The following is a 12,664-nucleotide window of genomic DNA, read 5'->3' on the forward strand; positions in this document are numbered from 1 at the left end:
CGAATATGGCCGGCTTCCTCCAGCAGTTGGTGAGTGAGGGCGGGAGGAGGGGAGTGGCCAGAATGTTCCCTGCCGCCAGGTTCTAAAATGGAACACGGCCACGGATCACATACCACAGCGGCAGGGATCACGCCGTTTTAAAAGCGCATGCGCTGGTAAGGCTTTATTATATAGGATTGTCACTGTGATTGTGCAAAAAGCAAAGGAAAGAAAAAGAGGAACGTGATAAAATAGGGGGAAGGAAAGAAGGGGAGAGGGAAGAAGCATAAAGTAAAATAGAAGGTTAGAAGGACCCTAATTCAAGGGAGTGAGAGTGGAAAAAAGGGAAGAAGGAAGATCCCCCAGAGGCCAAAGAGAAGAAGAGAGGGAGAGGAAGGAGGAAAAGAAGAAAGCAAAACAAAGAGCAGCTCACTCATTTTGTTTTCTTTAAAATTTATTGAAGATTTTCAAAAATACAGAAACAAAACAGAGCAACAATAAATGGTTACAATAATCAAGGCATAAGAATTCTAGAAGTATATAAAAATACGTATACAATAATATTGTCAATGGGTTCTTGTGATAATCAAATAGAGGAAGGGGAGGAAAGCGATGAAAAAAGGGGAAGAGGAAAGAAGGGGAAAGGAGAGAGCGATAAAGAAATATTGGAGGGAAGGAGGAGGATCTTAAATTAAGGGAAGGAAAAAGGGTAAAGGGGAGGAGAAGAAGAGATCCCCCAGAGGCCAGAGAGAAGAAGAAAGGAGAGAAAAGAGCTGAAAAGGAAAGCAGCTCACTCATTATTAAAGGTTAAAAAAAACTACAAATCCCACAATCCCTAGCGCCAAGTTCTGACCATTGCAGCCAGATTCGCAGTCGCCAATAGATTAGAAAGGAGTTAGCTGGGAGGCCCGCAGGTAGCCTGGGATACAGGAACCCTGAAAAGAAGGCCGCAGAGGCTGACGAGCGCAGGAGCCGAGGCGCAGACCCTCCCTTTGCCTGTGCCGAGTAAACACGGGGCCCGAATGCATGCCCCGCCCCCCCTTCCCCCTCGGGCTTACCTAGGGCCACCTCACAGGCTTTGCGTAACTGAGAGTGCTGGGAGCGCTTCACTTCCTTGTCGGCCAGGATCTTCTCCAGAGCCCGTGACAGGAACATGCTTTTCGTCTGGCTCTCCTGCTGCATGACCGCCCCGGCCCCTTAGCTCGGCCCGCTCTCTCGCACCCAGCCGCGCAGGGAGGCGGCCCCGAGCCCCATCAGGAAGTGACAGCGCTACCTCAGCACTGCGCCGCCATATTGGGCGCCGTCACGTGACGCGCGCGTGTGGAGGGGTTTCTCCTCCTCCTCCTACCCCCTCCCTCTCTGTCTTTCTGTCTGCGGTGCCCCTTCCAGCCCGGCCCAAAAAAAAAAGCGAAGGTCTCCAGCGACGCCGGAGGAAGGGGAGGAGGCGGCGGGGTGACGTCACCGCGACGGCGCCCCGCCCTTTGTGACGTGAGGTGGATGAAGAAGGTCGGCGTCTCCGTCGCTTTCTGGCGGGTTCTGAAGGGGGTTCGGGATTCTACTAGGCAGACTTGCACAGTCTGTGTTTGGCCATTTGGTGGAGGATGGGCTGGGGAGGGCCTCAGTGGCTGGGATGGGGTAGAGCAGGGCCACCTTTTGGATTTGTAGGTACTTGGAGGGCCTCAGAAAAAAATAGTTAATGTCTTATTAAAGAAATGACAATTTTGCATGAGGTAAAAAAAACAACAACTCTTTATAGTTTATAAATCTTTCCTTTTGGCTAAGTCTTAATAATAATATTGTAATTTATAGCTAAAGAGGCATACGATCAAGAAACTTTTATTTTACTTTTGTGATTATGATAAATATACCGAACGCCATGAGTTTGAGACCACTGGTGTAGATGGACTGGAGTGAGCTTTGACGGAGACCTCAGTAGTTGGAACCTAAGAACAGTACTGGGGAGAGCTTTGGATTCTTACCCAGAAATATCTCAAAACTCGCACGGTTTACAAGAACTTAAAATATAAGAAGAGAAAGGAAAAGGTTTACATGAGCTTATATATAGAATGGAAGAGTAAAGGGGAAAATAGAATTACATGTTAGAGAAGTTGCTTGGGGAATAGTTGGAGAGAGCCCAGGTTCCGCAACAGGATAGTAAGGTCGTTCCAGAGACCTGTGATTTTGAAGAGAAGAAGAAGGAAAAAAAAACACCCAACAAATTATTAGATTGAATCAAGTTGGGCAGACTGGATGGCCCCTTCGGGTCTTTATCTGCTGTCATTTACCGTATTACTATGGTATATGCTTTTCAGTTGCGGGGTTATTGATGTAGTGTTGGGGGTTTGAAAATTTCCAGCTCTGTTACGAAGCAGCATCAGGGAAGATGATGGATGCCTGGAATACCCACCCGGAAAAGGTGGTGGAGGCTAAACCACAAAGGCATTCAGAAAACATGAGATAAACCCAGAGCTTTGCTGGCAAGAAGATGGAAAACCCAATCGTGGGAGCAGTGAAATAACCTTTGCATGTTGAAGAAGACATGGGGGTGACCTCCATGGAACAGCAGTTACAACCCTGAACGAAGGTTTGGGGGTGGTGCAACATGCATGAAGGAATAGTTACAATCCTAACCTTCTCTGGGCAGACTAGACAGGCCATCATCTACTGTATCACTGTGTGCCACATAGGTAGGGTTACCATATTTGTGAAGACAAAAAAACAAGGGCCATATGAACCACTCCACCCATTTCCTTGCCCCCCTCCCATCCTCAACTCTCCTTCAACCCCTCTCTCTTGTGGTTGCTTCTTTCTTCTCTCTTTCAAACCCCCCCCCCCCATTGCAGGTGTCCCTTTCTCTCCTTCCAACCTCCTCTCCTGCTGTTTGTCTCTCCTTTCCCATCCAGCATCACCCTACTCCATGCTTTTTTCTCCAACACTCCTTTCTATAATGCTTTTCCAGCCCTCCCTCCTGTGCTGCTTCTCCAACCCCCTCCTCACATCCCTCTAATGATGCTTCCATTCATCCATTCTGTTTCTCCAGCCCTCCCTCCTTCCATACTGTTTCTCCCTCCGACCTCAAAAGCTTCTTCCCTTTATGATCTCACTAGCTCCCAACTCCCCCACCTACCTTCTCTGCAGGCCCAGCCACTGTAATTGTAATCTTTGGGCAGCCAGCAGCAACAATAAGGTGAGCCTGCTGCCTCTGGCCTGCTCCTGAAGCTGCCTCTGCAGTGATTTTCTGTTCTCACGTAGGCAGGACAGCAGGCTCACCTCACTGCTACTGGCTTCCGGAAGATTAAATTACAGCTGCCCAGGCCTGGAGAGGAGATAGGTTGGAGAGTTCGGAGAGCCAGCTAAACCCGGACAGACTCCCCAATTTATTTTTTTTTAAATGTCCAGTCATCTGGACATTCCTTTAAAAAGAGAACATGTTTGGGTTTTTCCAGATGTCTGGTTTTATATTTGCGGTATACAGTAAAACCTTGGATTGCAAGTAACTTGGTTTGCAAGTGTTTTGCAAGACAAGCAAAACATTTGATTAAATTTTAACTTGATATACAAGCAATGTCTTGCAATACAAGTATATACAGTATACACACGTCACATCATCACAACTGAGCCGATGGTTCTTCTCTCTCTGACACTGCGGGAGTGTAATAAATACATTGAACTTGTAAGGGGTAGATTCATGTTAGTGTGCTTTTTTTAATGCCAACTTTCTTGTCAATATCTGAGTCAATCACTAACAAGGAAAATTGACATTCAGTCCCGAGCAGCAGAATACGGTTGTGCTTTTAATGCACTTGCATGCTCACTACAGAGCTTTTTCTTCCTGTGCATGCTTCTGACTTCAAGCATCTCCCTGTGCATGCTTCAGGCTCCAAGTGTCTGCCAATCTAGAACAATTGAACTAGACACATTTCGCGGTACCCTATTGCCTTAGTCTTCTATTCCTTGTTGTTAATTGTAATATGTTATGTATGTTACCATGTAACCTGTTCTGGCCTCCTTGGGGAGGTCAGGATATAAATCAGGGGTGTCCAACCTTTTGGCTTCCCTGGGCCGCATTGGCCGAAAAAAATGTTTCTGAGGCCGCACAAACGCTGCAGCAAGACAGAGGAGAGAGTCGGCAAGACGGTAAACACCTGGGGGCATCAGAGGAAAACACTGCATCACCCTCAACCGGGGCCGCACTAAATACTTCACAGGGCCACATGCAGCCCTCAGGCCACAGGTTGGACACCCCTGATATAAATCAAATAAATAAATAAATACTTTGAGCAGGCTGTGGCAATTTTTCTATGTTAGTTTTACAGTAGAGTGAAGACTCTACTGTGAATCTTTGAACATCAGCCTCTCGTTGAGTTGAATAGGTTGTGACTATCCCCAGGGTCTGAGTTCCATACCAGGTTTGAATGTGTTTTAGCAAGGAGGTCTAGAAACAGTGAGATAACTCCCAGTGTTTGAGCATCAAAGACAAAGAGGCAGATAGAGCAATCCAGTTACCTACGCCGCTGAATCAATAATGCTACCCTTAGTACATTTTTGTGCTTTAGGTCCTCCTACCTCTCTGCTGTGGATACATAGAGAGGGGCATAATCAAAAAAAAGTCTAAGTCCAATTTGGACTTAAGGCACCTAGTCGCCCAAAGTCGGCAGCGGTAAAATGTCCATTCTTGAAAAATACATCTAAAGTATACCTTCTTTTAAAAATTGTCTACCTGTACGTCCAGGCGTTTGATCAGACCGCCATTACGTCTATCTTATACCATATTCTCGACCAAAAATGCGTCCAAGTCAGAAACATCCAGACTGAGACCTTTTTGATGTGGGAGGGGCCAGCATTGTGATGGACTGGCTACCCAGATATAACAAGAAAGCAGTGGGGCAACTTACAGGGCACTGCTGTGAACTTCACAGAAAGGGTGCCAAATAAACATCTCACCAGAACTCCCTTATAGGATGTAGTGAGCCCCCCCAAAAAAAAACATCTACCATACCCACCTGTCTACAACCCCAATAGCCCTTATGGTTGCAGGTGGCACCTATATGGCAGTAGACAGAGTAGGGTTGTTTGTTGGTTTTTGTTTATTTGTGTGTGTGTGGGGGGGGGGGGGGTTGGTGAGCACACATGTTCCACCATAAATGTAGTGGTTAGAGTGGCTTAAAAGCCTGGGTTCTCTCTATGGTTCACTAGCCCCCCCCCCCCAGGCTATTTAAGACACCTGTGTGCAGCTCTACTAGGCTTTCCTATACCAGGTGCTGATGTTCTGGAGACAGGGATGCACTTCTTTATTCTGATCTTTGTGGGTGTGTGAGGGGGTCATTGAACACTGGGGTAGTGTGTGGGTCTTTACTTTTGTCTCTGCAGTGGTCATCTGGTCATTTTTGGATACCTTCTTGGTACTTGTACCTGTTTTTACATCGTCTAACTCGCAACATTTAAGTTTCGACCAGGATGTCTAGTAAAACATTCAATTATTCCTGAAGGACAACTAAGTCTTGGTCAGCCCATATCCCACCTACATACTGCCCTAACCACTCCTCCAGATAAGCCCCTTTCAGCTCTGGGCATTCAGAAGCATAGAAAGTCCCACGACACATCTAGAAAGTTGGTTTGATTATCGGCACTTGGATATTTTTTTTTTGATGTGTTTAAGTTTTGATTATGGGCCCCATAGAGTACATTCTTTTCACTGGAAATAACTTCCAGTGATTCATATCTATGATGTCAGCACAGTTGCAGCATTCAGAAAGTTGAGTATAAGTCATCTCTAGCACAGTGTTATCTCAGATTGTTCCACGGATTTGGAAAAGGAATATTTTTATGCTAAAGTTGGAGCCAGATGCTGCCATTTGTTACCATCGTTTGTGAGAAGATGTGCCATTCTTGGAGAACTTTGCTTCTAGATGGGGTTTTTGTTATTAACTTTCTCCTGTAAATAGGCATTATTGAACCAACACTTTTGCTTAAAAGAGCCATAGCTAATTACTTAGTAAATCACAGTGTTTAAACTTTACAGATGAGCTTTGCCCATCCTTAGAGAAGCCCAGTCAGCCCTGATGAGTCAATATTTCACCTGACTAAGTCTAGCGCAACATCTGTGTCTATGCTGACGAGGAAAGAACCCATGAGCCTGGGTGGAGATTGGAATCCATGTCTCTAGGTTAAGATTGCATAACATCAATCAAGACTAAATAAGAGACAAAAAATATGCCAACCATTTCATAAACTGAAAGTTTCATAAAGTTTAAAGGTCAGAGGGTAATCTAGTATATGAATCACCTACCGTGATCCAGCCAAGGTGAATAGCAGCCAGTTTTATGTAACAATATGAATGTAGATTCAATGATTTGGTAATAGGATGAATATTTGAAATAAATTGTAAAATGGTTTTGTATTCATGTATGGCGGGCTGAGAGTAGGATTGCAAACGACAAACAGAAATAGGAATGGAAGATTGGCCTCTGTTGGAAACAGGATACTGGCCTTGATGGACCTTTGATCTGTCCTGTATGGCAAATCTTATGTTCTTATGAGCAGTTTTCAGAAGTTTGTGCTTATCAGGAGCTAACAAGTCATTTCACATCAAGTGGTCTAGGCTTCCCACCTCACCATCACAGATTTTGATGAAACTTTGTGTGCTGAATCTTACATGACCCAATCAAACTCTGGTAAAGTTTAAGATCCACCAGTGGAATACTTGTGGAGATATAAAAGCACTTAGGCGTTTGAACCAGAGTCTTAGGTCATTCCCAGTGCATCCCAGTTCCCAGTGCAGTAAGAAAAGGCAGGCCTGCCAGCAGGAGGGAGTAAGTATCCCTTCTGCTGATCTTAAATTTAAATATGGGGGGTTCATGGTGGTGGGGAGTAGTGGCATGAGGGAGTGAGCATCCCTCTTGCTGATCTTCAGTTTAAAGGTGTGAGGGAGGGGTCTGGTTGGCCTTGGCAGGAGAGAGTGGGTATCTCTCCTGCCAAATCTTGGTTTTTTTTTAAGTGTGGAGAAGGGGAACAATAATCGGGAGGGGGGGGCAGACCAAGCACAACTTTTTTTTTTTTTTTAAAGCACAAATGTGCATCCAAGAGTGCTCAGAGAGCTATGTGATGTTCTGGCGAAACCATTAGCCACGCTCTTCAATCTCTCCCTAAGTACAGGGAGAGTCCCCCTGGACTGGAAAACAGCCAACGTTGTTCCTCTGCACAAAAAAGTTTGCAGAGCAGAGGCTGCGAATTACAGGCCAGTGAGTCTCACATCAATAGTGTGGAAACTCTACTTAAAGGCAAATTAGACACGATATTGGATGAGGGAAATCTGAGGGATCCCTGTCAACATGGATTCACTAGGGGCAGGTCATGCCAATCCAATCTCATCAGCTTCTTTGACTGGGTGACAGGAAAACTAGACTCGGGAGAGTCTCTGGACATAGTGTACTTGGATTTCAGTAAAGCTTTTGACAGTGTCCCGCACCGTAGACTATTAAACAAGATGAAATCGATGGGGTTGGGTGAGAAACTAACTGCATGGGTCAATGAATGGCTGAGTGGAAGACTTCAGAGGGTGGTGGTCAACGGCACCCTCTCTGAGACATCGGAGGTGACTAGTGGAGTGCCGCAGGGATCAGTCCTGGGACCATCCCTTTTCAACATATTCATAAGGGACTTGACCCGGGGGCTTCAGGGTAAAGTAGCACTGTTCGCCGACGCCGCCAAACTGTGTAACATAGTAAGTGAAAGCAATCTCAAGGATAGTATGACGCAGGATCTGATCACGTTGGAAAACTGGTCCTCGACATGGCAGCTGGGCTTCAACGCTAAGAAGTGTAAGGTCATGCATCTCGGCAGCAGAAATCCATGCAGAACATACACCTTGAATGGAGAAGCACTAGCTAGGACTTCAGAAGAACGGGACTTGGGAGTAATCATCAGTGCAGACATGAAGGCTGCCAAACAAATAGAGAAGGCCTCATCCAAGGCAAAGCAAATGATGGGATGTATCAAGAGAAATTTCGTCAGCCGCAAACCAGAAGTCATAATGCCACTTTACAGAGCCATGGTGAGACCTCATCTGGAATACTGTGTGCAATTCTGGAGGCCACATTACCGTAAAGATGTGCTTCGAGCCGAGTCGGTCCAGCGGATGGCCACTAGAATGGTCTCTGGACTCAAGGGTCTCTCATACGAAGAAAGACTGGGCAAATTGCAGCTCTATACTCTAGAGGAACGCAGGGAAAGGGGTGACATGATTGAGACATTTAAATACGTCACAGGTCGTGTAGAGCTGGAAGACGACATATTCGTTCCCAAGGGACCCTCGGTCACAAGGGGGCACCCGCTTAAACTTAGAGGAGGGAAATTTAGTAGTGACACCAGGAAGTACTTCTTCACAGAAAGGGTGGTGGATCATTGGAACAAACTTCCGGTGGAGGTGATCAAGGCCACCAGCGTGCTCGACTTTAAGAATAAATGAGACATCCACGTGGGATCCCTACGAAGGTCGAGCTAAGGAACTAAGTCATATGCACTCAGACTTAATGGGGTGGGTCAGTAGAGTGGGCAGACTTGATGGGCTGTAGCCCTTTTCTGCCGTCATCTTTCTATGTTTCTATCTGTGCCCATTTAAAAAAAATCTACTATTCCTGCCCTGAACAGCTGATTGGCAGGAGGCTGCTTCAGGGCTTCCCCTTTTGCTCAGCTGTTCGGGGCATCCCTTGTCGGCTCTGTGCATGTGTCAGCTTCCCCTGCTGGCTGTATGCATGTGTCGGTCGCTTTCTCCAACGACTGATTGGATGGGATTATGGCGGACCTCCACGAAACTTTTGTATGTGAAATTGTTTCCACATCGATCTTCTGTTTTCAAATCGGTCCATTTACTGGCACCACTGCAACCCACAGGATTCTTTCTTTTTTTGAGAGAGAGATGCCGACTCCATGCTGCCGCCATCTTGGACCGCCTCCAACCCACAGGGTTCTAACAGTAATTTTAGAGTATCGGTTCTTAAAGTGTGGCGTACCTCAGGGATGATCATTATCCCCTATTTTGTCTAATTTGTTTGTGTAGGACTAATTCAAGGGTTGGGTATTAGTCTGTACATGCATGTGTGCAGACGATTTTTTGTTGATTTCTAGTGTGCAGAAAACAGATCTTGACATCTCTATTACAAGGTTGTTTAGAAGCCATTGAGCATCAGTTACCGTTGCATCGGATGTCACTGAGTGCTGAGAAAAAGTGGTTTGTTGGATACATGATGGTATAGAAGTTCTGAATTCTTCTGCACAGTTTGTGCATTTTTTGTCGGTGGTCCACTCTTAGATATACGGCTACTACTTATCACTTATATAGCACTGAAAGGTGTACGCAGTGTTGTACATTTTGGCATATATAGCTGGTCCCTAACTTGGCTATATGTGTCGAGCGATTTTACTTTTGGGGTGTCTATCCTATTTTTAAGGGAGTTCTGTTTCCTGATTTTTGATTTTAAATTGATTTTATTGTACACCACTTTGCTTTGGTAGTGAAGCGGTATTTTACGTGTAAATAAACTAAATGACATGTTAAACAATACAAATCCCCCCACACACACACACTTTTAGAAGACCGCGGAAGCAATTTTTAGCACAGGCCGGCGCTAAAAACCACTTTTCAGGTTTTGTTAAAAGAAGGTGGGTTGAGTGTGAATATTTTCTGGATGCACACCTGTAGTAAGGAGCAGCAGATTTGACACACATTTACCCCCCCTCCTCCCCCCTTTCACAAAACCAGCTTGCACTGATGATCTCCCCTCTGCCGCCAGCCAATCCTGACGCACTGATTTAGGAAAGGAGCGGGTGTAGTTAGCACATGTGCACATAAATAATCTGTATACAGTACTCATCTGATATTCAGGGTTTTTCAACATTTGCGGTCAATCCAAGAACGTAACCCCCACGAATTTCGGGGGAGTACTGTATTCTTAATTGCAAGCTAGGTCATAGCTGAAATTTTTCTTAAATCTAGCTGATTATAATTTAAAGCCCTATATTGGTGCCTTTTTGCTAAGCTGCAATAATCATTAATGCATACTTTACCAGAGCAGAAAATGGTATACCAAGGATGGGGGGGAGGGGGGCGGGTCTACGGGGGGGTCCAGATTTTCCGATTGGAAAATCTGGCAATCCTAGCTTTAGTGCACTGGAGTGACCCATGAAAGAGCACACCAAGACCACTTTTTACCACTGTTTGGTAAAAAGGCCCCATAGTACTTGCTGGCAGGCAGATGTAAAACTCCTGCTATATATCCTTCATTCCACTAGAGGGCAGCAGAGATCTGTGGTGTGTGAATGTTATGGTTTTTGATATAAAAACAAAAATAACATGACACTTTACCCAAAAATCAAACTGTTTACATCTAGGCAAAATCATGTTACAAAAATAAATTTAGGGAGGAAAAAGAAATTACAACGACAATTCAATATATCAAGATGTGGGAGTAAATAAGAACATAAGAATAGCCTTACTGGGTCAGACCAATGGCCCATCAAGCCCAGTAGCCCATTCTCAGTGTGGCCAATCCAGGTCACTGGTACATGGCCAAAACCCAAGGTGTAGCAATATTCCATGCTATCAAAACAGGGCAAGTAGTGGCTTTCCCCTTGTCTTTCTCAATAACAGACTATGGACTTTTCCTCCAGGAACTTGTCCAAACCTACCTTAAAACCAGCTACAGTATCCACTCTTACTGCATCCTCTGGCAACACGTTCCAGAGCTTAACTATTCTCTGAGTGAAAAAATTTCCTCCAATTGGTTTTAAAAGTATTTCCCTGTAACTTCATCGAGTGTCCCCTAGTCTTTGTAATTTTTGATGGAGCGAAAAATCGATCCACTTGTACCCGTTCTACTCCACTCAGGATTTTGTAGACTTCAATCATATCTCCCCTCAGCCATCTCTTTTCCAAGCTAAAGAGCCCTAACCGTTTTAGTCTTTCCTATAGCGGCCATAGTTCGTCGGGGCTTTCCAAAACTCAGACAAATGCCGGGTTTTGGAAAGTCCGGACAGTCCTCTAAAAAAAGAGGACATGTTTAGGTTTTTCCGGATGTCTGGAAACCCTACACATGTCTGTTGTACAACCAAAGTGGTTTAAATATATGCAGATACCTTGTACCTAGTGGTCTCACAATTTAAGTTATGTACCTGTGGCACTAGAAGGTTAAGTGACTTGCCCAAGGTCACAAAGGGCTTATTGAGACCTTTGCATGAAGATTGTAATCTCCGTTTGACACAGTTGGGAAGTAAAGGCAAGTGCGAGGGAGCTTGCAATTTCCACTTGCATTTAGTCATTATTGGTGAATGATTACAACCAATCCAGAAGAAACAGTCAGATGGCGAGAGTTTCCCAGTGTCACAAATGCCTCACTGGCAAATATAGCCCAGCATTAGTATCTGAGCATAAAAACACTAATAAATATTTATTTTTCTGTACCCTTAAAGAACCCTTAGGGCTCCTTTTACAAAGGTGCACTAGTGGTTTTAACGCACGCTTAGCATGCACTAAAATGCCCCATGCGCTAGCTGCTACTGCCTCCTTTTAAGCAGGCGGTAGTTTTTCGGCTAGTGTGCGCTAATCTTGGGCATGCGCTAAAAACGCTAGCGCACCTTCGTAAAAGGAGCCCTTAGTATAAGGAACATAAACACCCAAATTTACAAACTATAAGCATGTAGGAATAGAAATCCTATCTATAATTAAGTTCTGCAGGAAGTGGAATAAACAATATCTCAGTGTGCTCTGTTTAATTCTGGTTTTATTCAGTGTACTATGCTAAGGTTCTTCCCCACACCCCACCTGTTTAGCTCCCTTATAGCTGAAATTTAAGAACTGGAAAAAGCAAGGCTGCAGTGGGTTTCATCTGACTGGTTTCATCTGAAAGATTTGGGCCCTTTTCCAGACGAACTAATTAAAGTCTGTGAGGATGAAATCTCCCCCCCCAAAAAAAAAGATGGCTCCAGGCTGTTCAGCATCCAGGGAAATTATTCAGAGTAAATTACTTTTCCATAGCACATTCATTTGCTAACTCTACCATGCTTAGACCCTGGTCACTAGGTGTCACTGGAACCACGCTGCTTGAGCTGCAATCGCTGCTTTCACTGAGCTGCCAAATAACTTCGCTCAGAGCTAGGCTTGGAATCCTTTTTGGTTTTTAAAATTCCTCTTTGACCACATTGAGTTTCCTCCATATACACTGGGTGAGGCAAAATAAAAACTAACCCCCTAGATAGGGTGTTTTTTTTTTTTGGGGGGGGGGGTTGCTAGTTTCTCAGCAACCACTTGGAATGTCAATGTGAAATGTTGACATCACAATGACATAGACTTTTGTCTGAGGAGCAAATGACCTATCACAAGCTCCGCCCAAAGCTGCAAACAATCGGCAAACTCAAGGACGTGGTGCAGGTGGTTTGGGACAGCTTGCCACAGTAGGGTTACCAGATTCTCCCGAAGGAAAATCCGGACCCAAGGCCCACCCAGTTCCACTTGCATCACGTCCCATTACAGCCCCGCCCCCAGGTGGCATCCACGCATGCGCGGACGCGAAACAATGATGTCAGGTGCACACGACATCCTAACGCAATTTTGACAGGAAGCTTTTCAAAACCCGGACAAAGTGCCGGGTTTTGAAAAGCGGTGCGGCCCCTCGAACTTGTCCTCGATAAG

General features: G+C 45.1%; 1 protein-coding gene across 1 annotated transcript in view; it reads right to left on the reverse strand.

The window, feature by feature from the left end:
- Positions 1-1,364, reverse strand: part of ARFGEF2 (ADP ribosylation factor guanine nucleotide exchange factor 2) — a 142,927-nt gene extending 141,563 nt beyond the window's left edge. Inside the window, exon 1 of the mRNA XM_033963792.1 lies at positions 1,038-1,364. Within this exon, the coding sequence (XP_033819683.1) occupies positions 1,038-1,161 (124 nt within the window). The 5' untranslated portion in view covers positions 1,162-1,364. The remainder of the gene's footprint in view (positions 1-1,037) is intronic.
- Between the last annotated feature and the right edge of the window lie 11,300 nt (positions 1,365-12,664).

This window comes from Geotrypetes seraphini, chromosome 11 (genome assembly GCF_902459505.1).
Source record: "Geotrypetes seraphini chromosome 11, aGeoSer1.1, whole genome shotgun sequence".
Lineage (NCBI taxonomy): Eukaryota > Metazoa > Chordata > Amphibia > Gymnophiona > Dermophiidae > Geotrypetes > Geotrypetes seraphini.